The sequence below is a fragment of the Argiope bruennichi genome, chromosome 8, assembly GCF_947563725.1.
Source record: "Argiope bruennichi chromosome 8, qqArgBrue1.1, whole genome shotgun sequence".
Taxonomy (NCBI): Eukaryota; Metazoa; Arthropoda; class Arachnida; order Araneae; family Araneidae; genus Argiope; species Argiope bruennichi.
In genome coordinates, this window is record NC_079158.1 from 32,970,447 (window position 1) to 32,997,044 (window position 26,598).

Consider the following 26,598-nt stretch of genomic DNA (forward strand, 5'->3'; position numbering starts at 1 on the left):
TTTTTTCAGACAAGAAAACATTTAAACATATTTTACTGGTCTTTTAGAGAATTTTTGAATGTGTGATTATAATGTTATGAAAATATATTGAAAATATGGCAAGCAAGATAAGCAAAAAATTGCATCTGATTGCTGTGGAATCATCTGGTTCATCATCATCTGGTATTTTTTGCATAGAATTCTGTAACACATTATTTGAACCTGGAAAAAAAATTATTCAAAAAACAGTACCAAAATTAACATTATCACTGATGCTTAAAAATGAAGATTTTCAATCTTTTCCTTTCTTTAAAATTCACTAAGTTTTTGGTTTATTTCAAATAATTCAACACAATTTTATTCGATTTAAGAATTTTAAAGTTTTTGTGATACATTTAAACATTTGTTTTTGATATGCGTCTATGTGGTCAGATAAACCTTCATGCTCGTAATTTTAGTATCGGCAAAATTTTAATTTTATGGGTTTTGGCGAATGGTTTTATTTTCTAAATTAGTTGTAACTATTTAAAGTCTGATTTATTTTTGTTCTGTGAAAGAAATAGGTATGAAAGCTACCAGAAATATCTCCAGAAATAAAACTGCTGTAGAAAAATATGTAAATATTGTAAAAAAAAGTTGCTATAGAGGGTATTAGCTTAAGTTTTTTTGAAAAGGAAATTTATAATTTCTATGAATAATAATAATTTTGAATGCATACATTATTTCGATGCACTGAGTTGAAACTGTGTAGTATAAAGTCAATATATAGTAAATACAAAATATTCTATTTTCATATTTTTCGTATTTCTAACCTATTCTTAATATTGCTTTAACTGGTTAACTAACTTATTCTGTTTTCCATCCTCATTTCAAGAGCAGGTAATTTTTATTTATGTTTTCTTAAAATTTCTTTTATAAAATATTCTTAAGATTTTTTAATATTTGATGTTAAATAAATTAATAAAGTTCTTTGTTTTAAAACCTTTCCTTTTGTTTACCTCAAAATTTTTAAATGCCAAAATATTTAGGGACTTAGATGGTTGAATATTATGCTAGAAATGATTTTGATACTTTTACTTCCAAAATTTTTCGAAAATGCTATTTTCTTGAAAAATTATATAATCACTAATATTTCCATGCAATATTTAGCAAACAAACAATCAAACAAAAAAACCCCCCTGAATTTTAACACAAATGTATAGAGTTTAAAATAAACTAAATGGAGGATAGTAATAATTTCAGTTAGTAAATTTAGTATTTTATTTTGTTGATCATTTTTCGGTTTTGCAATCTTTAAATAATAAACTTATCTAAATCTTAAATAAACTTTTAACTAAAAGGGAAATGGATACTTACTTAAACATTTTTCTTCACATTCTTGTTTAGTATTGAAATTGTTGTTATTCCCATTACATCCAGAATAAATAAATTTCTCACACTTATCATCGACATTATTATAATAGAAACGCTCTATTTTGTTGTTGCAATTTCCCACAACTTTCACCTCATTGCAAACTGTAAAAAAAAAAAAAAAAACTATCATTAATAATGGATTACCATTTTCTTAATAAAAAATAACATAACGAATCAACAAATCCATTAATCTTTGGTTAAATTGATTCATGTACCTAAAATTTGTCGTGATGTTAAGTTTAGACATGTTTCAATCTAGATAATGTCATTTAGATTGAACTTATTAATTGTATTAGCATTTTAAAACATTTTAATCATATAATGACATTTAGTTAAGATAGATTCAGCAGCCAGTAAACGTCATAAATATTTAGCGTGAAGATTTTTTCTTTAAAAGGAAAATAGTAATATTGCACTGAATGCATGATTTTTCTCTCTCATTAATTTGAATATTAGATTCCAGCCTCTATGATGACCACCTAGATGGAATATTGATTGTGTTTCGTTTCACTTAAATATCTGCTGCATAATCTGATATTCATGGTTTCTTCAATAAAGCATTTTTATGCATCAAATTATGCCAGATTTTATTCTGTATTATTTTATTAGCCTTACGCATGTTCTGCTTATTGAGCACATGAATTATCTTAATGAAGTCCTGTCATTAAGTTTTCATTACATGAGATCATAGTGCTATTAAAACTGTAACTGTACAGTTCATTTATTTTCTAACCTTCAGGAAATTCAGGGTTCCTACAATACAGGAAAAGCACAGGGAATTTTAAAATCACCTTTAAAACTGGGAGAAATTTTGAGACAGAAAATCTTGAAATTTTCCTTAAAAGCCAAAAAAGTATAGGAAACTTTAAATTCTTTCGTATGTTTCATTTAAAAAAAATGCCGATCTCTTTAAACATTGCGAGAATAAAAGACCGTCGCCATAGTTGTAAAAGCGAAACAAGACTATTTGCGGAATCTCATTTCTTTTCTGCTGAGTAGATCAGTCCAGTTTCTAAGAAAAAAAATATAGTGATATTGAAATAGTGACTACAACTATTTGTATAAGTGGATATACTGAAATTGTGCAAAGATATTTTTTAGCAGATTAACTACTTTTTTAAATATTCGTGAAGGGAAGAAAATATTTAATGAATCTCCGAAAATTTTGTTAGTTTGAAAACTTTATCTTATTTAAATCTACGTTCATTGAAAAACAATGCCGTATAATGTGAAACGAGAATGATTGTTTTGCTTTTTATTCCAAAATATAAATTTCTACTGCATATTCAGAACCCGCAAAGATCCAATTTGAAATTTTACTGGAAAAACTAAAAAGTGAATACAAAGTATAGCTTGCGTTTTCTTAAATATAATTATATAAGTGAACCAAATTTGGTAACTTTGGACCAAACGGTCTGGTCTGCAGAGTATCAATATTCCCCCTCCCTCCTACACACAAATATGTATTTGTAATATATTTATAATTATTGTATATATTTGTAAAATTTGTATGAATAATGTATAATTAAGGCCACTAAAAGTTTTTCTGCCTCAATAGGTTTTAGAATCCCTACACACCGCTGTCAATAAGTTTTGTTCAAGGAGTAAAAATTAACAAAAATAAAGGTTAATATGTAGCTACAAAAATAAAAATTATTTTCTGCAGAGTATGGATTTGGCTTATATATCATTATTACATTACCTCCTAGAGCCGATTCATCAATTTTGATTTCTCTGTCGCATCTGCAGACGTAGCAACCAGGATAAAAATGTTCAACATCACAATCAGAAGCACACTGAGATGGAGTTTTGACGCAGTTCAGGAAGTCATCTGGAAAGAGAAACAATAAGATGGAGTAATGGCTGAAATCAAATATATGTCTTATTTATGCATTTTACTAGTAATAAAGTTTATTAAATTTTGCCATTTCTATGTAGAATTTAACGTTTTTAAAAATAATTCTGTTCATTAAAAATATTTTGCCCAGTTTAATTATATTAACATTAGCTCGGAAGATACAAGACAGCTGTTTTTGGACGATTGTTGCAATTAATATTTAATCCAGAGCTTGCCCAAGAGGCAAAAATGATTTTATGAACACGGTAGTCTCTCTCCAAACTTCGGCTTTAGACACACAAGAAAATGTTTTACAAGTTATGGATTTAATGCAATTTCAACAATGGCATGTAGTTGCCAGTTGTGACAGGTGATTGCCATTGTCGGATAATGTTTTCCTCTTTCTGTACATGAGTGATAGTATTAGGTTAATAAAAACGCTACCTCAGGTAGATTCTACATTGCCAAAAAGTGAGATTTTGCGCCAACATTTGTGTTTGGCGATAAATGCTGCAAAGCTACTATTTGTTGCAGGTTTCTTCTTTTTAATTAAAAATTTAATAAAATTTGTTCAATATCATTTAATGTTTTTCAAAATTTCATTAAGATCATTAAGATATTTGAATATTTTAGTGAAATGTATATAAGTTATTATTGATTTTATTTTCTCGTATGCGAAGTATTCTTAGAAAATGCGCTGCAATCGTTAAAAAAAAGTCGATTTCTAGGTTATGAGGGATTTTGTATCTTACCGTGTCGGAAAAAAGTATCTTTGGTGACATTTAATGTGTGCCTAATTTGTTGATATATGCCAAATTAGGTAAAATATAAGCGCACAGACTCAAGTCTTTATCTGCTTATTTAGTATTAGTACAAACAAATAAAAGTTATTATAAGCATTTTTAACTATTGTATTTATTTATCTTCCATTCCGTTAGGGAAATATGAAATAATTTGTTGATGTGCAAGTTATTATGGTCAAAGTTGAAAATAAATTTTTAAATGTTATGGAAATTAGAAAAAAAAGTACTACTGTAGAATTGGTTTCACTCAACATACAATGTTCGCTCTAAATGTAGTCCGATAGCTAATGTTTAAACCGTTAAACATAAACTCATATTTCCAGTAGTTGAAAAGATAGTTCAAATGACATAAATTACAATATTTAATGTTATTTGAGCCAATAAATACAATCATAAAATGATTATGAATCTAAATTTTCATACAGTCACTTGTTTCTATTAGTCGTATTTAGTAAAATACTCTGGATTTACTAATATTTTAAACAAAAAGATTCTTTTCTTTTTCGATCAAAAAGACAGAGCTGAGAAGATTTAAATTTTGTTACTTAAGCCAACCAATGGCTGCCTTGAAAGGGACACTGTACGGATCTTCTACCAGGCAGCCTTCAGATGGTCTAAAATCTTCCAAAACAGATAGAATCATTCTAACTCAGTACAGTTTTAGTTGTAAATTAGTGGATTTTTAGTGGACCACAGTAGTGTGTATTTTTAAACACTACTGTGGTAAAAATATTTTTCTGAATATGTCTAATAAAATTGGAAAATTGTACAAAAATTTAGACCTCATTTTTTCAGCTGTACATCAATTAAATAAAATAATTTAAAAATAACCAGTTAAAACCTTTTCTCATTAGGCCTCATATGCCTATCTCTAACGATTTAGAAATCAACTATTGAACCACTAATAGTGGACACTTCGATAGTCATAGAACAGATATTAAACATTCCAGTTTCATATATCATTTCCAAAATATTTATCATTGCTAGAATTTTACTCAGAATGCGTATGTGTTGCATTGGAGTGTTCTGCATAGTATTCATTATTAGCATTTTCCTATTATATGTTTTCTTAAAAGAATTTTGGCAAAGGGTTATTCTTACCTTCTATTATATGTTCACAGTTGCACTGCACGCAGCCATTTCTGTCTTCTGTACAACAGGGTGAGCAGTGCAACCCACATTTAGCAATGGACATGCACACCGGATCTTTCTCAGAAGCAGCTGTATAAATCATGTTTTATCATTTTGTATGCTATAATAATATACATTTTATATTCTTCTGATCGAAAATTGTAAGATAAAATGAATGATGAGATCTATCTGTTAATAGTTAAGGAAAACCCACTTTATTTTTCTCAACTCTAAAGCTTGGTGTGTGTGCAAGTTTAAGGTTCGCTCGCTACTTTAGGGTTCATAGCCGAGTAACAAACCCACTAGACAAAAGTGTACACTCATTGCCGGAGGATATTATCTGGCTCATGAAGTTGCCACCACATGTGTATGTAGTTTCTTTTCTTAAAACAATTATGCTGGATGAAGAAGTTTCCATCCATACATTTAATGTAAAAATTTTACTCTAACTTAACAGATTACACAGTACATCAAATGTAGATTATTATTATTATAATTATTTTCATTTTTAAGTTGATTAACGAATAACACCAAAATCTTTTACAAAAGGTCATGCAAAATAAAAATAAAGTGGAGCCTGTAAAACTTGCTGATTTTTAAAAAAAATAAATATTAACTTTTGGCAATCAGCTGGTTCAAAAAGAATATTATTTGTTTTAATTTTATTTATATCTCTTATCTTAACATTTTATCATTCATAGAATTTGTAATTTTTACAAACTTACTTATTTGGCCACTAGGGAGATAAAAGTATTTTAATCGATCTGCCTGAGGCCTATTCTCAAGCTCGCGGCACTAGGCAACTACGTAGCTGGAAATCCGCTACTGATTTAAAGCTCTTATAAAAAATCATACTGTATTTGGAACGTGAACTTTGTAGATTCACTCCGACTAGCTTTTTACAATATAAAGTAGAGTATTGAAAATATACTTACTAATGCAGTTTTTCTGGCATTTTGGAAGTGACATTAAGTTATTTTGTCTCATTAAGAATTCACTAGTAAATTGCATTAATAAAAAGGGTATCATTTTATTCGGTTTTGAATAAACATAAGCAAGATACTAGCCAGAATATAGTACCATTAGCCATCCCCTAACGCACTTTACCCTATTAGGATATTGGTGGAAACATATTGTAATACTGGGTTTTGGTAGACTGTCGACATATAAAGTAGAGTTGTGATGATTTTTTTGAAATCAGGAAGTTTAATAACTTTTTCCAATATAAAGTAGAGTAATGAAAAGATACTTACTAATGCAGTTTTTCTGGCATTCTGGGAGTGACATTAAGTTATTTTGTCTCATTAAGAATTCACTAGTAAATTGCATTAATAAAAAGGGTATCATTTTATTCGGTTTTGAATAAACATAAGCAAGATACTAGCCAGAATATAGTACCATTAGCCATCCCCTAACGCACTTTACCCTATTAGGATATTGGTGGAAACATATTGTAATACTGGGTTTTGGTAGACTGTCGACATATAAAGTAGAGTTGTGATGATTTTTTTGAAATCAGGAAGTTTAATAACTTTTTCCAATATAAAGTAGAGTAATGAAAAGATACTTACTAATGCAGTTTTTCTGGCATTCTGGGAGTGACATTAAGTTATTTTGTCTCATTAAGAATTCACTAGTAAATTGCATTAATAAAAAGGGTATCATTTTATTCGGTTTTGAATAAACATAAGCAAGATACTAGCCAGAATATAGTACCATTAGCCATCCCCTAACGCACTTTACCCTATTAGGATATTGGTGGAAACATATTGTAATACTGGGTTTTGGTAGACTGTCGACATATAAAGTAGAGTTGTGATGATTTTTTTGAAATCAGGAAGTTTAATAACTTTTTCCAATATAAAGTAGAGTAATGAAAAGATACTTACTAATGCAGTTTTTCTGGCATTCTGGGAGTGACATGAAGTTATTTTTATTTCCGCCACAGCCTCCGTAGTTGAATATCTTGCAAATCTTTTCTTTCGGGTCAAAGTAATACCGCTGAATGCTTCCACGGCAAGATCCCAAATCCACAGGTTGGTAACAATAATCTGGTGCTGTCATAACACGGATATGATTAAATAATTGTAAAAATAGCCGAAACAGTAAGAATATTGGGGTGCTTTTATGCAATCGAGAACCAATTTGTGGATTCGATTTCACATTTTAAACTATTTATATTAATAACAATATTTTAATTTATAACAATATTTAAGATTGCCTTGCAAAATTGAACTAAAGAAAATCCTCTGCATAACACGCTTCTTAAAATACAACAATTAATTTGGATACATTGCAAAATTTATTTTTTGTGAAGTTTGATGGTAACAATTTATTTTATCTTTTTGTTCTTTTTATGCCAAGAATGTGCGAGCATATAGACTGTAGAAATAACTTTGAACCATTTTTTACAATAACTTTACTTTGACTGTCAGTTAAAATTTGGAGAACAAGCTAAGCTCTCTAAAATCTCCTGTTATATTGCCAACAGACTTTTCTTGTTTTGCACTCCATTAAGAACCTTTTAATCACGAAAAATATCAAAATTTGGATAGTTTGAAATTGAGTATTTTTGTAGCATTTATTTTAAGAATACAACATATGCGAACAAACGTTTGGCAAGAGTTCTATTACGTTTTGAACATCTGCAGAGTCTGGTTACTTAGAAGATAGGGAGAGAAATTCAGTCTTTATTATTGACGTTCAAAGAAATTTGAGAATTTTCTTTCTTGAATGAAATTAACTTTTGTAAATTTCATTCAGGATTATTGAATTCTATCATCGATTATTTTTAGATATTTTTAACTCGGTCATTTTTTATTTTTTGTAAATACATGGGTGCAAATTAAAAACAGCAATAAATGTTAGTAATTTATATTTTTAAACAGTATATGATTATGTTTATGATATGATACCATACAGTTTACTATAATGACTTTCTTAAAAATTAAATCCTTATTGTAGCTGCATCGGTAGTGGTATTAATCAGAATGGGAATACTAAATTATTTTTGTGATGACTGATCGTTTTTCTCATTACTTTTCAATTTTTAATTTAAAAATATAAATTTTATTTTTGCATTTCCTTTTACTTATTTCTATAAAATAAATATTTATAAATATTTTGTCATATTTTCAAAATATTTAAACAATTTTTGTCCAAAAGAAGAGCAAAGGAAATAAATATTTATAATTGAAATCAATAATCTGAAAATATTTCTATTATATGTATTAAAATTCTCCAAACAAATTCTCATATACCTATATTAAGAAATTTAAATGCGTGTTAGAATTTATGCACAGTTTAATGTGTCCAATTATATATTATAATTACAAAAAATTATGGATTTAATTTAATAGTTTTGATAACACCACAAAAGAATCCATTTACGAAGTGATTAAATACCTGGGAAGTCATCAATTCTAAAATCCCAATTATCAACTCTGCATGGTCCTAAAATGAAAAATAAATAAAGAAAAGCATTAATAAATTGAAATAAAAATATGTTGCATATGTTTTATTAGTACATAAGATATCTGGAAGTTATTTTAAAGTAAATGGTGGTATATCTGATTGAATGATTCTTGCTAGGAGCATGGCAATTCGCTTGTTTCCTCTTTTGGCAAGATTTTGCTATATGCAAATGGAAGATTTTGTACACATTTATTGTATAGTTTTGTGTATTTTATTGAAGAGCCCATAGTATAAAAAAAATTTTATATATCGCCATCGGCGACTCTAGTTTTGGTAATTACATAAATACGCCTGTGTATTACAGCTATTTTGTAATTGCACTGAACCATCCATCTAATTACATGACCCTGTTACAACTATAGTAAATAGGTAGCAAAAAAAAAAAATCTAATTAAATAGATGGCCCGAATATATGAATTGAGTCATGTCTGCGAGAGTTCTAAGTGTAGAAATATAGACATGAAGACCAACTTGTCCAAAATCATATCGCACATTTTGCCAAAATAAAAAAAAAAGGTGTTATTTTACTAAATAAAATTGAATAATACACATGGAGCATTGGGATTGGCTAGAAATATCTGAAAATTAGCGAACTGGACCAGTTTTTAAGGTTGGAAACTCTGTTAAAGTTTAATTTTATGATAACTCTCGAGCTTTAGGATATTGGGAGTTAGGTGACCGCTGATGATGTAATTAAAATCATAAGTTTTCGTATGGAATAAAAATTTCTCTAAATTGGTGCAATGGTTGTGGTGCAGAATTTCGTTATGCCCTTGTCCCCTTAAAAAATGTATAGTGAAGTACTTTTTTAAAAATAATTCCTTGAAAATCGAATGTGGTGTAGGGCAGGCGATCATTGATGACAATGACATAACATAGGGGACATGGGTCTTTATATGAAATAAAGATTTTCGGAATCGTATAGTGATTGTGATTGGGAGCTTGACGCTTTTTTTCCTCTGTAGAGAATGTACAGCCGAGTAATGTGTTTGAAAATATTCTTGAAAATAGGGGTGGTTGAGAACAGACGATCTTTGATAACATATCTAGACCAAAAGTTTTCATATGAAAAGAAAATAGTGAAATTAGATTAATTACTGGACTGGGAGACTGGTTTTTTTTATACTTTAATATACAGATTTGTATCTTTCATCAGTTATTAACAATTTTATAATCAGACTAGCGCAGTATAGTCGAAAATAACCTTCGTATCAGAGAGCTGTAACAAAAATGCTATTACTACTTACCGATGACATTTCTAATAATTAGGGTTGTTTTTTGGATGCAGGCCATTTCAAGATACTGCACTGCTTTTTCGTATACTTCTACATCCACATGAGGTTTTCTTGTCCAAATAGCGCCGAAAAGACCGGCCGCATGACATACTTCTTTTACATGATGAACATGGAACATGCATGTGTAGATGACCGCCACGGACACGTAATCAGTAAATAGAACCCTGACAGTTTCTATAAAACAGAACAAAATATTAGAGATAATACCCAAGTAAAATCTCTTCGTGTAAATAAATGTGAAAATATGAGTCGAATTTAAAGCAATTTTTTTTGTAAGAAATCTACAGCTCAGCAATATTTTCGGTATGAGCTAGAAGTAAAAGCTGATTTGGTATTGCAATCTTATAAAGAGATATTCATCCAAGTCCGTTTTTCCAATTCCCTATATATTGTTACGAATCTGTAATGCTGCTTCCCAGCATAGTTGGTTCCACCATCGGAAAGAATGTTTTACAGTCATCTGTACTAGACGGAGTCCGGTGTCGCGTCGGAGGTTCCAGAGCTTAGCGACAAACATGGCGACCATTTGGCTACTTGGCGACGAATTTGGCGACTTTGACGCCAAAATAGATTATACCCGAAACATCGAGAATTTTTCCGATCCGTCCAGTAAGAACCGAGTTACTGCCGCCTGCTGATTGAGTGTTCTCCACACCATATAACCCCCACTATCCAAACGAACCCCGGAAATTTCGTAACAATATATAAATATATCTTGCTCAAATTTTCAATCGTTAATAAAATACTTTTTATTCACCCATTCAAGTTCAAATGCATTTTTATAAAACTTGTAGTGGATGACACTTGATGTTTTTTCAAATATTAATTCATTAATTATTAAATTTAATTAATTTTAAATATACTTTAAATAGAGTTTTAGCAGTTTGTAATGAAAGCTGAAATCAACAGGCAGTAATTCAATCGGTAAAATGCAAGGATTTCTGTATTTTTCACGTGAAGGTGAAGAATGCGAGTTCAATTCTTTTGAAAGTAGGAATTGACTTAAATTTTTTTTTTTATATTACTTATTTATTATTATTATCAAAAACAAATAGTTTGTTTACTCTGTTAGCTCAAAACTAGTTTTCTTAAATAAAGAAGAAATTATTTTTATTTGTTCTAGTAGTTGTTTTAAAAATGAATTTTCAAAGCAGCTGCTAGTGCCTGCATTCTATATGAGATTTAGATAAGCTATTTTTACAAACAGCAAAGTCACTCAGTGAAATATTTTAGACTTGGTAACAGAGACAATTGACAAGATTTTTTTAAACCATTGGATCAAAAACTCTGGTAATAGTGCCTGTCAGAAAAGAAAGAGAAAGGGATTATTTGAGATTAATCTTTAATTTCCAATATTGATTTGAAGAAATCATGAATAAAAAATATTGCTGAATTGGTAGCTTCAGATGAAGTAAAATATATTTTTGACGGATAAGCAATGCTAAAATATTTTGGACAATGATTATCTGTTTCATTATGATAGAGATACTAGCAACAACAGCAGTGATATTAAAGATAATTTAACTCGCACATATTTTTAATAAGGGAAATATTAAACTATTTTAGCTAATGAATACAAATTTTTTTTTCTGCTGTATTCCAATATTTTTTAGAATGATATAGAATATTTTCTTGACATTTTTTTACAGTAATAAAATGGTTATTTTTTTTCCTGTAGAATGAAATATGTTTGTTAAACGTTTATTTTTGCTTTTTAAGTCTGGGATCTATTCTCTCTAGATATTTGAATATTTCAGACCATTATCTTACATTTCTGGGAATTTTTAATTTTTAATATGATTTTACCTTCCACATGGGTTGAATAAGTTTGGTATTTCAATGTGAGCATCCCAGGAGGCTCCTTAGCAGCTGATACGGCTCCTTTGATGGGCCTTATACAATGCTGATTGCTAAAAATAAATAAAACTTACTTTAGCGTCATATTTATTAGATAACTTGTTAAATATTGTTGAAATATTCCGGGTTACAATGCCCCATAAAATGCCTTATTTAGAAGCTAGATTTTAAGATATTCTGCTTTGCAATTTATTAAAAACAAACAATTTCTTTAAAACATTTTGCTTTTTTTTGAATGTGCATTTCAAGTGTGCTTTAATAAAGCAAGAAAACGTAATTTTTTTTAAAAAGGAAATCTACTTTTTGAATACAAAAGTATAAAAGTTTCCTTGTTAGGAAGAGCTTCCATTTATATATCTGTGTTAATATTAAACATAGAATCCAAATCTTTATTTTAATGTTTCCCTGCAATATTTTACACATTTTTTCTTTCCTGTATACGCAGTATAAAATAAGTATTGTAATCGAAAAAAAAATTAGAACTTGACATTTTGACAAACTTTATGCTTCAGACCTCCCTGAATCCCTGTGTGTCTATCTGTCAGTCTGATATCAGTCAGCATGATAATTTTAAAACGCTTTAATCTAGACGGATGAAATTTGGCATATGGAAATACTATAAAATTTGTAGAATTCAATCAAATTTTGAATGAAATCCATTCGCAGTCTGTCTGACCACGATGTACATATGAATTCGATAAATACAAAACGTAAAAAACTTAGGTAAAATGTTGTGCAGAGATTTAGCATGTGAAATATAAATACTAATCAAATTTAAAACCACATCCTTCATATGGTCAATCATCTGTCGAACTGCACTGTCTCATGCACAAAAAAGCAATCACACATAAATGCAGTGACTTAAATCAATGAAATCGGTATGTTATATAAATTTACATAGTTTTGTCAAATTTTGGCGTCAATCGGCAGCAAGAAGGCGTTCAAAATACATATTCTCCTCGATAAATAAATATGCTAAATTGTCGCCAAAGATCTGTATTTTATAACTATTGTTCGCCAATATTCGCCGACTTACCCAAGGTCCACAAGTTTAAGGTATGGGTTGGGGTGGCTTAATTATTTTATTAGAGAATATGTAAGAAAGTTTTGAAGAATTTTATGTCTAATGTTTCTATTATACAAATTCTGTACACAATTATAGACTTTAATAATCCAAGTTTTTCGAATTTAGTATTTTGAATATTCGAATTTTCATTCGTATTTATGGATTTCAGAATTCATTATTACTTTTTAGAAGTATTCAAAATATTCCAACTCAATATCTATTAGGAACAATGCGCTATATTTGAAGTCAAAAAATTATTGCTAGTTTATGAAAGAGAATGAGTCTCCTTACCAAACAAAAAAAAGTTCAGGAGTGTTTTTTCTTAAAATATCAAAGGATTTTGGCCCTTACTTTGAAACAATTTCGAATCTACTTTCGACAATAAACTCTGGGCATACTAAATAGACTCATTGATAGATGCGTATCTTTCCTTTTTTTTTTCGTATTTTTAGAATACAAAGAGAATTGCAATAAACTTTTGAATTCGAGATTTAGATGAATTCCCATGTTTCAAATCTCCCTGGGTCCAAAATTACGTTTTTTGGAATTACATCTCTCTGTACATGTACATATCTCTCTGAACATGAGAACTCAAAAATACCTTGAGCAAGACGGATGAAATTCGGTATTGAATTTTAGCTTTTACATTAATTTGCAGTTTTTGTCAATTTTTGAGTGAAATATAATCACAGGGTATATGGCTAACTTTCTATCTACAGTATGTAAATAGTCAAATGGATAAAATTTGGTACTTAGTTTTAACATCTAAAATGTAAATTAGTTTTAAATTTTGAATCATGTTCCATCAATGGGTTTGTGGTGAATAGCTTATAAGCCAGTTAACAGCTACGCTGCACGAGAAATTGCTTTTGTATCGTGGTCATGTTACTGGGCTACGAATCACTAGGTCCCAGGTTCTATCCTTTCTCAATTCAATCCGTCGCATTGGTGACCTGCAACCAAAGTCGTCAGACTCACTTGACGCCGCAACAGCATCAGCAACCACTCAACAACACACGCTCGCCATAACGCTTGGCGCTACTCAAATGTGTACAGGCACATTAGAATCAACAGCTAATACATCACCACTCAACAACCATATCGTTCGTCTCACCTCCGACTCACTGGAGGGAGAGTCTATGGTGAATAGCTTATAAGCTATTTAACAGCCACTCTGCATGAGCAATTGCTTTTGTATCGCGGTCATGTTACTGGGCTGCGAACCACAAGGTCACAGGTTCTATTCTCGCTCAATTCAATCCGCCACAGCTTGATCGTCTGTAGGTCTGTATATTTGCATGCACGTAAAATGTAATGAAACAAAAATGCAACGACTTGGTTAAATAATATTTGGGTCGTGATTTTTTTTTTTTTTTATAAAATTCATATTCCATGTTTAACCTTAATTTCTACTCGTTAAAAAAGAGTCAAAAACGTTTACTCGGTTTCTTTTTTACTATATTACGAATCACAATATCTTCATGCTTGCATAAAAATAAAAATCTGAGCACTCGTGGAATTAATATGTTTGACGAAGTTCCATAAGTTTTACCTGGGGGACAACATCTTTATTAGGGAGCATGCGAGAAAATTTCAGAGAGACAACTCTCTCTGGGACCACTCAATTGACTTCAATGAGTCGATGCTTTACAGTATTCAAGTTGTTTTGATTTAAAGAATGTGTATTAAAATAGTTAAATAGTAGATTAATATAATAATAATAATTAATATAATAATAGTTAAATATAAAATAGTTTGTAAAAGAAAATCAAAAATTTTTTTCATTACCCATTATGTGTTTGATTTATTCGTGAAGATAAACAAAGAAAAGGTAAAAAAAAGAAATGAATTGTTTTTTTTTGGGGGGGGGGAAACGAGAACTGTGCAGAAAATAATGAAATGAGCAGTACCTACTTGTCTCGTCCACTGTATAGGAACTTGTTTGTTGTGTTGGTGCCTTCTATTAGCCACACGCCATCCGAAACATCGATGTATCCTCCTGCAGTTTTCGCGAGCTCAAACCATTTTCCTGAAAACTATAAATAGAAAAAAATTGCGATATGCATTAATGAAAGGCGAAAGAAATCATTGCCTTTTGATGCAACCATCGCATATACTTAAAAAAAAAAGAGTTATTATTTTTTTTTATTTATATGGTGATAATTTTAAAGTATATTGAGATTCAGTTGACTGCAAGCATTTCAATTCTTTGGAAACTGATTTAAAAATTGATTTGGCATATAAATATTAAATGTATTGGATTCATCAGTTACAAAAGAGTGATTTGAAAACAAAAAAAAGTATTTAGAGTAACTAATAAGATACAGTTACTTGCACAGAGATTTAAATCAACAACCATTTTAAAGATTTCTGTTAGTAGAAATTGCGCTCTAACGTGAAAAATTTTAATTACAAAATTAATCCAAATTCATTTTTTTTCATCAAATATAGTTATAATGCATTCACTCATAATAATTAATTGCTCTCTAACATAAAAAATTTTAAATACAAAATTAAAAATCAAATTCATTTTTTACATCAAATATAGTTATAATGCATTCTCTCATAATAATTAATTTTTGGGCCATAAACCATTATAATTTTTTTCTCTATTGTTTGACAAATTCAGTTATATCACAAAATGGACGTCTTGGAGATAGTTTACTATTGTATAATTTTGTATCATTTGTTATGTAGATTTACATAGAGTCACTAAAACAATATAATTATGATACTGAGCAATATTGATCATGTTGAACCTCTGTTGGCTTCAATGACGATGGAGATTGCTGAAACCATTGAGGATAAGATGACAATTCTTAATTCTTTCAGATAGGATAGTGTGTGGTCTGTCGGAAGTTAGAAAAGAAGTTTTCATTTCATCAAACAAGCGGGTTCTGCAATCAGCATTATACCGAAGACATCTGGATTATCAGATCAAACACCTTTCAGTACTCATCAAATATCTAATCTCAGTATCCCTTGGAATTAAAAGTTGGTGCTAAGGGATACTGAGGGGATACGTTTTCTTTCGGCTTTGAAGTGAAATCTTAGTAGATTCCAACATTTAAAAACAATGCGTTTTTCAGATTCGTCTTTTAGAAATCATATATATCTTTTGAGATGATCCTCAGTTTGAAATAATTATAATGTTAATAGTCGTTTTGTACTTTCAGTTAAATAAGCTAATTTTATTTGTGTATAACAAAAAAAACGAGAAGGAATTACAAGAATTATTTTTTCTAATTTTTTTTAAAAATAATAAACTACTTAAAACAAAAATATGGTAACTCTGGGACTCTTTATTCCAAATCGGAACAAAAGAAAACAAGTGATTGCCTGTTTTATCACTAAATCTACACATTAAAGTATCTTCATACATTTAAAGTCTTCTATTTTAATTTTATTTGCATTTAAATGGTCTAACCAAATGAGCATATCATTATAATTATTCTAAATAAGAATTTTTACAGCTGTGTCTAGTGGCTGATTTCCAGCTAGACAGCTAGCTGCTTAAGGAAACTGGGGTGAAAGGAGCCATATGCAAAATTTTTAAAGAAATGTTATTAGCCTAGGAGCGAAATAAAAAAATCTGTGAAAAATAGAAATTCTATAATTTGTAAAATATTAGGAAACTGACCAATTACTAATTGTGCTCTGCAAATTGTTAATATTATTTCATCTATATCTGTTCGTTTATTTAGCTTTTAGATTATTTATAAACATAGAGCTTTCTGTTTAAATAACAGTGTGTATAGACATGAATTGAACCGATGAATCGTAATATACAAACAAAACCGGTGGGAGTGGTCTCCAGAAAATTTTCTCGTATACTCTCTATTTAAAGAGTTATCCCTGAGAACGCTAATAATTAAAAAAATATTAACCTTTGGCGTGAATTTAGCATTTTTACTGAATCTGCCCTGTCATCCTTGGCGATTTATTTGGCGATCACAAAATTCTATACCAAATTTGATAAATTTAATTATTTAGTTTTTGACTTATCGCGTTTATATGTTTCTGAAAGTACAAACCGATAGATGTGTTACGTAAGCATGTTGCCCCGCCTCTCACTTGTAACGCCCTCTAGCGGTATATGTAAAAAACTATCAGTCTTTGTAACATCATCGACGAAGCAGCAAGCCGAAAGGCAAAGCTCAAACCAACTCCTGAAAGCGGAGAAACAATAAAATCTTTAAATTACAAAAAAGGTCCGTCATCATTATCGAACCTCTCCAAGATGGTCATTCCCTCATTGGGTTTGGCTGAAAATTTGGTCTATGATAACGATATTAAATCTGAGTACCAAATTTTATTTATCTAGCTCCTTTCATTTTGTAGTTATCGAGTTAATTTATATTCGAATAGCCGGACAGACAGATTTCTTCTGAAAGAATTTTGCTCAAAATCTGATAAAAACTTGCAAATTTGGTGTAAAGACAGTAAACCAAATTTCATCCTTCTAGCTCAAAGCGTTTTTGAATTAGAAGGATGGAACACAGGCAGACGGACGGTCATTTTTCAATAATGTGAAAATTTTGGAATTTTTTGACGATTACTATACTTTCTCTATACTACGTATATGAGAAAGTGAAAAAAAAAACAACCCATTAACAAAACAAATTATCAATATGATGTTAAGTTAAAAAAAGTATTAATATGAAACCAAATTGTCTAATTTATTAAAAAAAAAGGAAACTCTTATTACTCAAAATGCCTAAATTTGCCACTTGTTAATAGTTTAGATCACTGTTTCTATATCCTTGATTAAAAGATATGTTCACAGTTAAATATCGTTCGGTGCAGAAAAAGAATAACAAACGAAGTCGGGCGTTACTGAGATGCATTCCAATCATGAAGTACAATTTTTCATTTCGACTGTGCGGGTGAGAACGGGTGTTTTATGTAACGTAAATTAGAAGGGAGGGAGGGGGGAGGCAAAATCGTTTGGTAAAATTAGACAGTGGTTCGGATGATAAAAATGCCCAATGATCTTTCTTGTTTATGCATTCACTACTTTTATTCATGAGAAGAGCAGATGCAAAAAGGAACCTTAAACTCGCAGACGATTCCCGCCATATCTGTGAAAGAAATCATTCGTTTGAGAACTGGCATTGTGAAAAAGATTTTTTAAAAAAAGCAGAAGAAAATAGGATTAATTCAGACTGCAAAATGGACTGTGTTTATCATCGGCAAATGAAAATATAGTTATCTATGAAAAGTTCTCGAGAGAGGTAAGATTTCCAAGTAATTAATTTTAAACTATCATTTGGCATAAAGTTTGAATTAAGGGAGACTAATTTTGCAATTTCATTGGACAATTCAAATATGCGGCTATCGACAATTCAAATATATTACATGTTTTAATAGACAATTCAAATTTGTTATTTTTCAGTTTATATTTGTGTTGGTTATTTTATTATTATATTTAGATGTTCGAATTCAGAATAAATATAAAATAACAAACAACATTACTTAAGGCTGATGTGATTTGCATTTCTATGGAATAGAGATTCTCTCAAATTATCGCCTCGCTGTGTATTAAAAATACAAGATTAGTGAAAGAATAAAGGCATATACAAACGATAAGTTTCAGTAAAGTTTAGGAAAACTGTCTTGATGGAAAGGTAAATACCTTTGATTTGCATAAAAAATATACCTATTTTCCCTATGTCTACACAAATATATAATATAGTAAACAGCTGCTCAGAACTACTTGATCGAAAGCCCAATATATAAATTTGCAAAAGTACAAATTGTATAAGCATAAAATATTAAGAGAAGTGTGTAAGTTTAATTTGAATTATTAAAATCACTATTGAATAAATAAAATATTATATATATTTAATATATTGGAATATAAACTATTCATTTAATTGTTTATGTGTTTATTTAACAGGATCTGTAAAATAATAATTGTTAATGTTTTGCTTGAAATTCTTTATTTTTCTGTAATATTTCATAATAATTTAAGTAAGTAAATAGTTATGGTTAAAGTTTCATGAATATTGTTACTTTATTCATTTTCTCATGATATTATCAGATAAATTCTATTTCGCTTGATGCAATGACTTATTATTAAAAAAAGGGCTTCATAATGTAAGACCTTAATACAATAATGAATGAAACTGGTCCCTGCAACGCACACAACATATCGTGTTCTGCATAATTAAAATGTTTTGTCTTTCCTGTTTAAAAAGACTAAATATTACGTTTATTTTTTATGACACACATATACACATATGACTGGAAAAGTGTAAAAGTAGCATTAAGGGGTAAAAGAGCATTTAAAAATCACAAAAATAATAAATATGAATAGGTAATAAAATTGATAATGCTCACTCTTTTTATATCAAAACTGTCCATGACAGGTATTGTTGATGGGTCACAATCATCATTGACAGATGCAAGAACTATAAAAGGAAATGAGAAAAATATTGTTATTTTTTTTTTGTCGAAGCAATATAACAGCACTAAAAATTTTGTAATTTTATTTCTGATTTTGATTACATACTAAGTATACAAATTAATCCAAAAATATAAAAGCATTTAAGATATTTGTGGAACATTAAGTTACTATGCGTTTTAAGTGTTGGAGCTAATGGCACATGCGATACATAGATTTTAGAGGTCGTTTCAGATATTTACGGAATATGAACTTCTTATACATTTTAACATCGAAAATGACCCATTAGACACAGAAATATTTTTGGAATTTCAAATTATGTGCAGAATATGAGCTTATGTTATGAGATACAGATGTGTCAAAATACTGTTACGAATCTGTAATGCTGCTTCCCAGCATAGTTGGTTCCACCATCGGAAAGAATGTTTTACAGTCATCTGTACTGGACGGAGTCCGTGTCGCGTCGGAGGTTCCAGAGCTTGGCGACTTGGCGACGAATTTGGTGACTTTGGCGCCGAAATAGATTATACCCGAAACATCGAGAATTTTTCCGACCCTTCCAGTAGGAGCCGAGATACGCCTCGAACGTTCCTGATTGGTTGAGAGGCTCCTAGCCCCTCCTCCTGGGACCTATAAAAGGAGCCGGCCGCAGCTGCTAGGAGGGAGTAGTCGAAAGCGATGGTGAAGAACTGGTCTTCCAGGGATTAGCGGAGCAGCGACGGTCTACGGTCTACTGTGCGCTACTGTCTACAGTAGAGAGTCTTGTTATATGCTGCTGTTGTTGCTGCACGTCTCGGCTGAAGATAATCGTCTTCTGTGCTGTATATAGTTGTCGTCTTTGTGCTGTCCTGTGTGTCTTCGTGTAAATAAACGTCGTTGTTTTATTTTCTACTGCTGATTGAGCGTTCTTCACACCATACAACTCCCACTATCCAAACGAACCCGGAAATTTCGTAACAATACCATTAACTCATTACCTATGTGAACTTTCAGATACTTATTCAATATGAATTCTATATATTTTAATATCTTTACACATAAGATGCATTAGATTCGTGGACAGATAACTGCCAAATTTTCACTTAAAAGACGTTTGGATAAAAGTGAAGACTTGATTTTATTATTTTTTCAAGAGGAATCTGAGATCGACTTTTTGTTTGTCAAGAATGGAGTTTATTTTTACTTCTAAAAGGTGAATTAGGAATCAAAATATTTTTGGAGTTTGAATTAGAATAAATTTAATTCACATTATTATTCAATCACGAGACAGACATGAAAGGCATAATTTTACAAACGATTTTATAATTAATATGAGTTTTCAAATTTTTAGGCTTAAATAATCTCGATGGTAATTTAGTATTTCTTAATTTTAGAACTTAATTAATCAGTGAACTTATTAATAGAATTTTGATATCTTTTCAGAGTCGCCACCTAGTCGCGAAATTGAGGAAAAAATTGATTCCCAGATTGCATAACACATAATTAATTACAAACTGAATAATACACACTTTTTAGTATGTTATTTATTAAATATAGTATTTAGCATTAAAACAGCATTAATTCCAAAATAAAAATTGCAGAGATTGCTTAAAAACCCATAGATTACGATGCATATTTGCATGTCTCAATGCTGTAAATCATAGCTTTTCAAATGTTTATTTTTATCTATTATTTTGTAAATATCGATCTATTATAATCCAGATATGACACATTTCTGCGTTTTCAGATTCGATTTTTATAACTGTTTTTATTTATGTAATTGTTCTGCAATATTTTTCATATCTCGACCAATTTTTGTAAATATTTATTATTTTAATTGTTCATTAAATCATACTTATTTTGCTTCTTGGTGTTTATGTTATGCACAATTCAATATTTCATGTAATTCACTTTTTTTTTGTTCCAAACTTCTGTCATATCTCTAATCTAATCTGGTAATAAGTCTGCACTAACTGAAATATCTAACATTCCTTTGGGTGAAATTATTGCTATAATTTTTACCAGTAAAACATTAAATTAATAATTTTTAATAAAACTTTTTTTATATTTCAATATTTGTAAACAAAATTTGAAATATTCATTTATTTTTGTAAGCTGCATTATATTATTTTGAATAAAAAATATTATTTTGTTTAAATTATTATAGAAAACACAGCTTTTTCATTGACTGCTTCTTTCTTTCAAATTAAAATAAGAAAATATGTTGTACAATAGAATTTAAAGATCTCAGAGTTCCTCATAAAAATACAGATTGTCCCAAACGAGTTTTAAAACCTCAGAAAACTAATTTTTTTTAAAGTAATTAATAATATTTAAAGAATATAAAGCTTTAATTAACCATTTTGATTGGCAGTTTATATATGCATTTACAGCATGGAATATGAAGCTAAGCATTTTAATAGAGAGATAAGTTTAGAATAAATTTAGTGCTTGAAAAGACTTTTTATCCAATAAAAGAAATGAATTTTAATTTATTTTTGTTATTTTAGAGTAGATTTTTTTTTCTTTTTGCAAAATGATTGAGATAGATAATTACATAAAGAATTTATCTGGTAGTCAACAAATTCTCTCTTGGGAAAAGTGAGTTACAGAAGAATTTTTAACAAGAATACGAGAGTCTTAAAGATCAGATATTCTTTCATCGTAATCCTTAAACGCTGAATTCGAATTTTTAATTTCAAGTGACTTACACTGCAGATTATTTCATTACTTCAATCTGGAATTTTTTTAGAAGAATGTCCCTAAGTGATGTATTTCATTTTCATTTTAAGCTGACAATTCCATTCAGCATTCTTATCTTTTAAATTACTCCTATCAAATGAGAATGATAGCACAGGTCTGCAACCAAAAAACTGAATGGGATTTTTTTTGGTTTATTTCTTATAGATTTTTACTCACTGAAATCGGGATAAATGTTAAAAAAGTTCCATCACATTAGATTTTTTTTGTGAAAAATTCATGTTTCTAATTTAATTAAGCATCAAATTACTTTTTAAAACTAATCTTGCAAATTTTTCTTCAACGAAAAAAAAAAGTTATCCTATAACGGTTTCATACATTAATTTCATATTTATGAAATTGGTATTTAAAGATAAGAAAAATTCCTTCCGTTTTAGATTCTTGTGATGTGGCGCGAACAGCGAAACCACATTATTGGTTATTATTTTTGTTCGGTAGGTGTAAGAGGTTATGATACTAAAAATAAAAATAAAATATTTTATCTAATTAGAAGTCGCAACTTTTGAGTTACAAAATGCCCGTCTTTTATTTGTTGCAAAATATTTTCTCCAAAGTGTTTAATTTTATTTAAACCTTGTGGTACTTTTTGTCCTAACCCACAATATTCTTTAATTGTTTTCAGAAATATATAACAGATTGTGTCATAAAGTCCACATAAATTGCGCAGAATAAAATTGCGACATTAAAATATACATGTAAACAAATTATAGCAGTAGCGTTTCCAAGGAGAAGACACTTTTGAATTTTTAAACTCGATTTATTCCATTCCGGGTGGGCGTAATTTGTACTTATAAAAAGCGGTGAGAAATACGCCGCTACACAAGAGCAGAAGAGCAAAAGACATCGAAAATTTCCCTTCAATATTTTTTACAAATGAGATTTTGATTGAGATTTCTTTGATACGTATAGATTTAGGATAGGGAAGTTTAGGTATCTTTAAAAGAATGTGCTAAGCATTAAAAATTTTTATCCCTTCACTCGGAGTATGGGAAAATGTTGAAATTCGTGTGTGTTAAAAGCTCGTGTTAAAAGTAATTAAATAAAAAGTGGAATTGGATCGAGAATTAAGAGACCATTTTAGAACGAAATTAATGCGAACTAAATTATGATAAAAATTTGGAAGTTAACTAGGATTCACTTTAGATTTTAATATATTATTACATACATACATTAGGAGTACATTAAAATTGGCATATTTCTACTTGTAATATATTGGCAGTGATTGTTTTAAATAAAACCTGGTAAATGGATCGCTTCGTATAACATAAAAATTATTTTATGCTACTTTATGTAGAAAAATATTTAATCATAATGCTGACTCAAGAAATCATCTTCTAGACTGACAGCCATTTCATAATTCGCCTTTTTTTATAATGGTTTATAGTTTAAAAGATGTAATTCAATATGATTAAGACAGTCAGAATTGTGGTAGCAAGAACTGAGTATGCACCCAGACTCAAATAAAAAAAATCATTATAATTATTTAACTGGATAATTATAATGATTACCTTTAATTACCTTTGTGTGTGATTATATGTTTGTGTACTATGAATATAAATTTAAATAATATAAAATATTAATTGGTGTCATTTAAATAAAAATACAAGAAAAGGCAATATATTTACTTTTCCTACGCATACAGTGGCTCCCAAAAGTGTTCGTACACTAAAGAAATTTGCAGAAATTGTGTTCTATACTTCTTAATAAAGCATTTTATTAGTTGGGTTTTTTTAATTAGCATCTTTAAATAGTTCTTAATAAAACTGAACAAATATTTTTATAAAAAATCAAGTAGTATTGTTCTAAAAAATAAATAAATAAAAAATGTCACAAAATTAGAACACAAAAGTCTTCGTACATCCAAACATTATTTATTTAAATTCGTCATAAAAATATCTTTTGCGGCAAACGTTTAAAAGCTGTTATAAAGAATAAAGAATATCCTACTAAATACTAAACATTTATAAAAATTTAGAAAATTTCATATTTAGTGATGTTTTTTTAAAGTGTATGATCACTTTTGTGTCCTATTTTTATGCAATTTTATTTATTATCATTTTTAAAAAAATAATTTGCATCGTAATTAAAATTTATTCTTCGCTGCTTTATTAAGAACTGTAAAAATATGCTATGAAAAAATTTTCATGTAAAAATAAGAATATATAATGGTAAATAATGAGGTTTTTAATTGATTCTTGTTGGTGTACGAACACTTTTGGGAGCCACTGTATTTATTTTGATTTTTACTATTGTTATCGCCAATTATAAAATAAAAGAAGTAGCCAGAAGAAAGTAGTATTTCATATCTCATGTATAAAAACAATAAGGATAAGATAAAATTTATGTCAGTTTTAATGTGCATCATTATGGGCACTTATCAATTCTTTTTATTCATTTAATTCTTTTGATTTCATTCTTATCATTTTCTTCATTTATCAAGTATGATTATTTGAATAGAATATTCTTCAATTTTTTCATTTTATTATTGATTACCGAAATATACAATTTAAGTTTTTTTAATTGCTATATAATTGTTTTCTTAGTCTTTTCATATTTTTAAGAGATTTAATTTTAATTCCAACTTTCTTTTATATATAAAAGAATGCTATTTATAAATTTTAATTAATTTAATATTACTATACAGATTAAATTTATATACGTAGGCTTTAACTCAACCAATATGATTATTTTGTTTTTGTTATGTAGTAAGCGTAACCATGGCAATAAGCTTTTTGAAATCGGTTCATGTTGATTTGGTATCGTTAAATGATGGCATAATTTTTAATACTATTTTCTGTATTTCGAATATTTGGACGGAATTTTATGAACAACGAAATGAATTAAATATGAAATATTTTTAAACAAAAAACATAGACGCGTATAAAATTCTGAAACTGCCGCAGTTGAAGTTTGTAAATTTAAAAAAAAAAAGAATAAAAATATTGTAACTCATTCAACTTTGTTTTATATTCCCAAAAGGATTTAACTTCTCAAAATAACCAGGATTTTTTATTTTGTCGGTTTAATAATCTTAATACTATTAGCATGAATAATTCGTGTATTTTTTTATTGCTTAGTATAATGTTATAAATTTCTGTCTGGAATTTTTACAAGCTGCTTTTGTAGAATTTGTTCACTATGACTCATCTTGTACTTTTTTTTAAGGATTTTTTTCATTGTTTATAGTGATTTCGGGTTTTTTATCGTTTGATTGCTTTACAAGACATATATAAGATTGTTATTAGTAGCGAATGTTTGTAAAATAATAATGAAAAAAAATGTAAATCTATGGTACAAGTTTATTGAAACGTATTATTTTATTATAATTCTATTCAGATTTCTAATTTTAGTTTAGATAAGTTTATTTACAATAATCTTTAAATTTTTTTTCATTACTTAATTTGAGTGATGATTTCAATTTAAACTATTTGATTCAATTTAAAAACTATTTGATTACTAAAACTATTTGATTTCAATTGTTTAAGCCTAATCGTTATTTTTGTATCAAATTATAACGTCTATGAATGATTTAATTATAGATTATATATTGAAAAAAACAACAACACTATAATTAGGTTTCTAGCCAAATGGAGCTCCAGAGTTAAGGGTTTGCATTTTAAATCTATAATAGTGCTATTATGGGCGAATTTCATGATATTGGAACGTTGTAAAATAACACAGGATGATTGTTTAATCAGCAGATATTCCTTCAAAAATCCAATCACACATATGGAAGAAAGTTTGTCCCGAGAGACAGGACTCCCTTAATCAGTAGAGTTTTGGTGGAATCAAATCCAACGTCAAAGGCTTCGGTGTCCGAAATTTATTCACTTAGTCATTGCCTTTTTACAACATTTCTAGGAAAATTATCAGACAGCTAAAAGATGATTTTCATTCTCTTTTTCTTCTTGATTCTCATTCCTTTTTAAAAACATTTTTTATATGTTACCATTGAATATAAAAAATTCTGTGTGATTTATGTATTCATATACTGTAAGACCAGTTTATTGCAAAATTACAACAGGTGGTTGAATTGCTTTGATGCAGCAGTTTACTATAGATAGATAAAACTTGACGCAATACCTTGTCGCAACAACTAAAAAAAATCGCAAACAAGAGATATTATATATATAAAAAAAGAATCTCCTGGAATGCTGCTACTTTACTTTTTATATTTGATAATAAGTATTATAGATTAGCCAGCTTTGACCACTAACTAGTTCATTTTGAATGTTGATTACATTTGCTTTCAATTAAATCTCTTATGTATTACTTACTATTTATGATTCCTTCAAGAAAATATTTTAGACACGAAAAGAAAGAAAATACACAGAAATTAAAGCATTGTTTGTTTATTAAACTAACATCTAACGCTGAGTATATAAGCCATTATAATTGAGTGAAGTCCAAACGGCTTCATAGCGCTTAAAACTGCAATTGTCCGATTTATCTCACTTTCATGGCACTGCAACTTCACTCTTTTATTTGTCATGTTAATTAGACATGAAGAGATACAGATATTAAAGAGAATCCCTTTTCGTTAATTTCCGATAGTGGAAGAAAAAAAACACACGATTAAATGTGTGACGAAACAGTGA

General features: G+C 29.0%; 1 protein-coding gene across 1 annotated transcript in view; it reads right to left on the reverse strand.

The window, feature by feature from the left end:
* Positions 1-16: 16 nt before the first annotated feature.
* LOC129981087 (uncharacterized) overlaps positions 17-26,598 on the reverse strand; it is a 31,680-nt gene continuing 5,098 nt past the window's right edge. Inside the window, exons 2-11 of the mRNA XM_056091737.1 lie at positions 19,198-19,268; positions 14,770-14,891; positions 11,739-11,842; positions 9,885-10,106; positions 8,569-8,616; positions 7,053-7,220; positions 5,134-5,253; positions 3,095-3,223; positions 1,336-1,494; positions 17-201 (exon numbers count right to left, since the gene is read on the reverse strand). Coding sequence (XP_055947712.1) covers positions 44-201; positions 1,336-1,494; positions 3,095-3,223; positions 5,134-5,253; positions 7,053-7,220; positions 8,569-8,616; positions 9,885-10,106; positions 11,739-11,842; positions 14,770-14,891; positions 19,198-19,268 — 1,301 coding nt within the window. The 3' untranslated portion in view covers positions 17-43. The remainder of the gene's footprint in view (positions 202-1,335; positions 1,495-3,094; positions 3,224-5,133; positions 5,254-7,052; positions 7,221-8,568; positions 8,617-9,884; positions 10,107-11,738; positions 11,843-14,769; positions 14,892-19,197; positions 19,269-26,598) is intronic.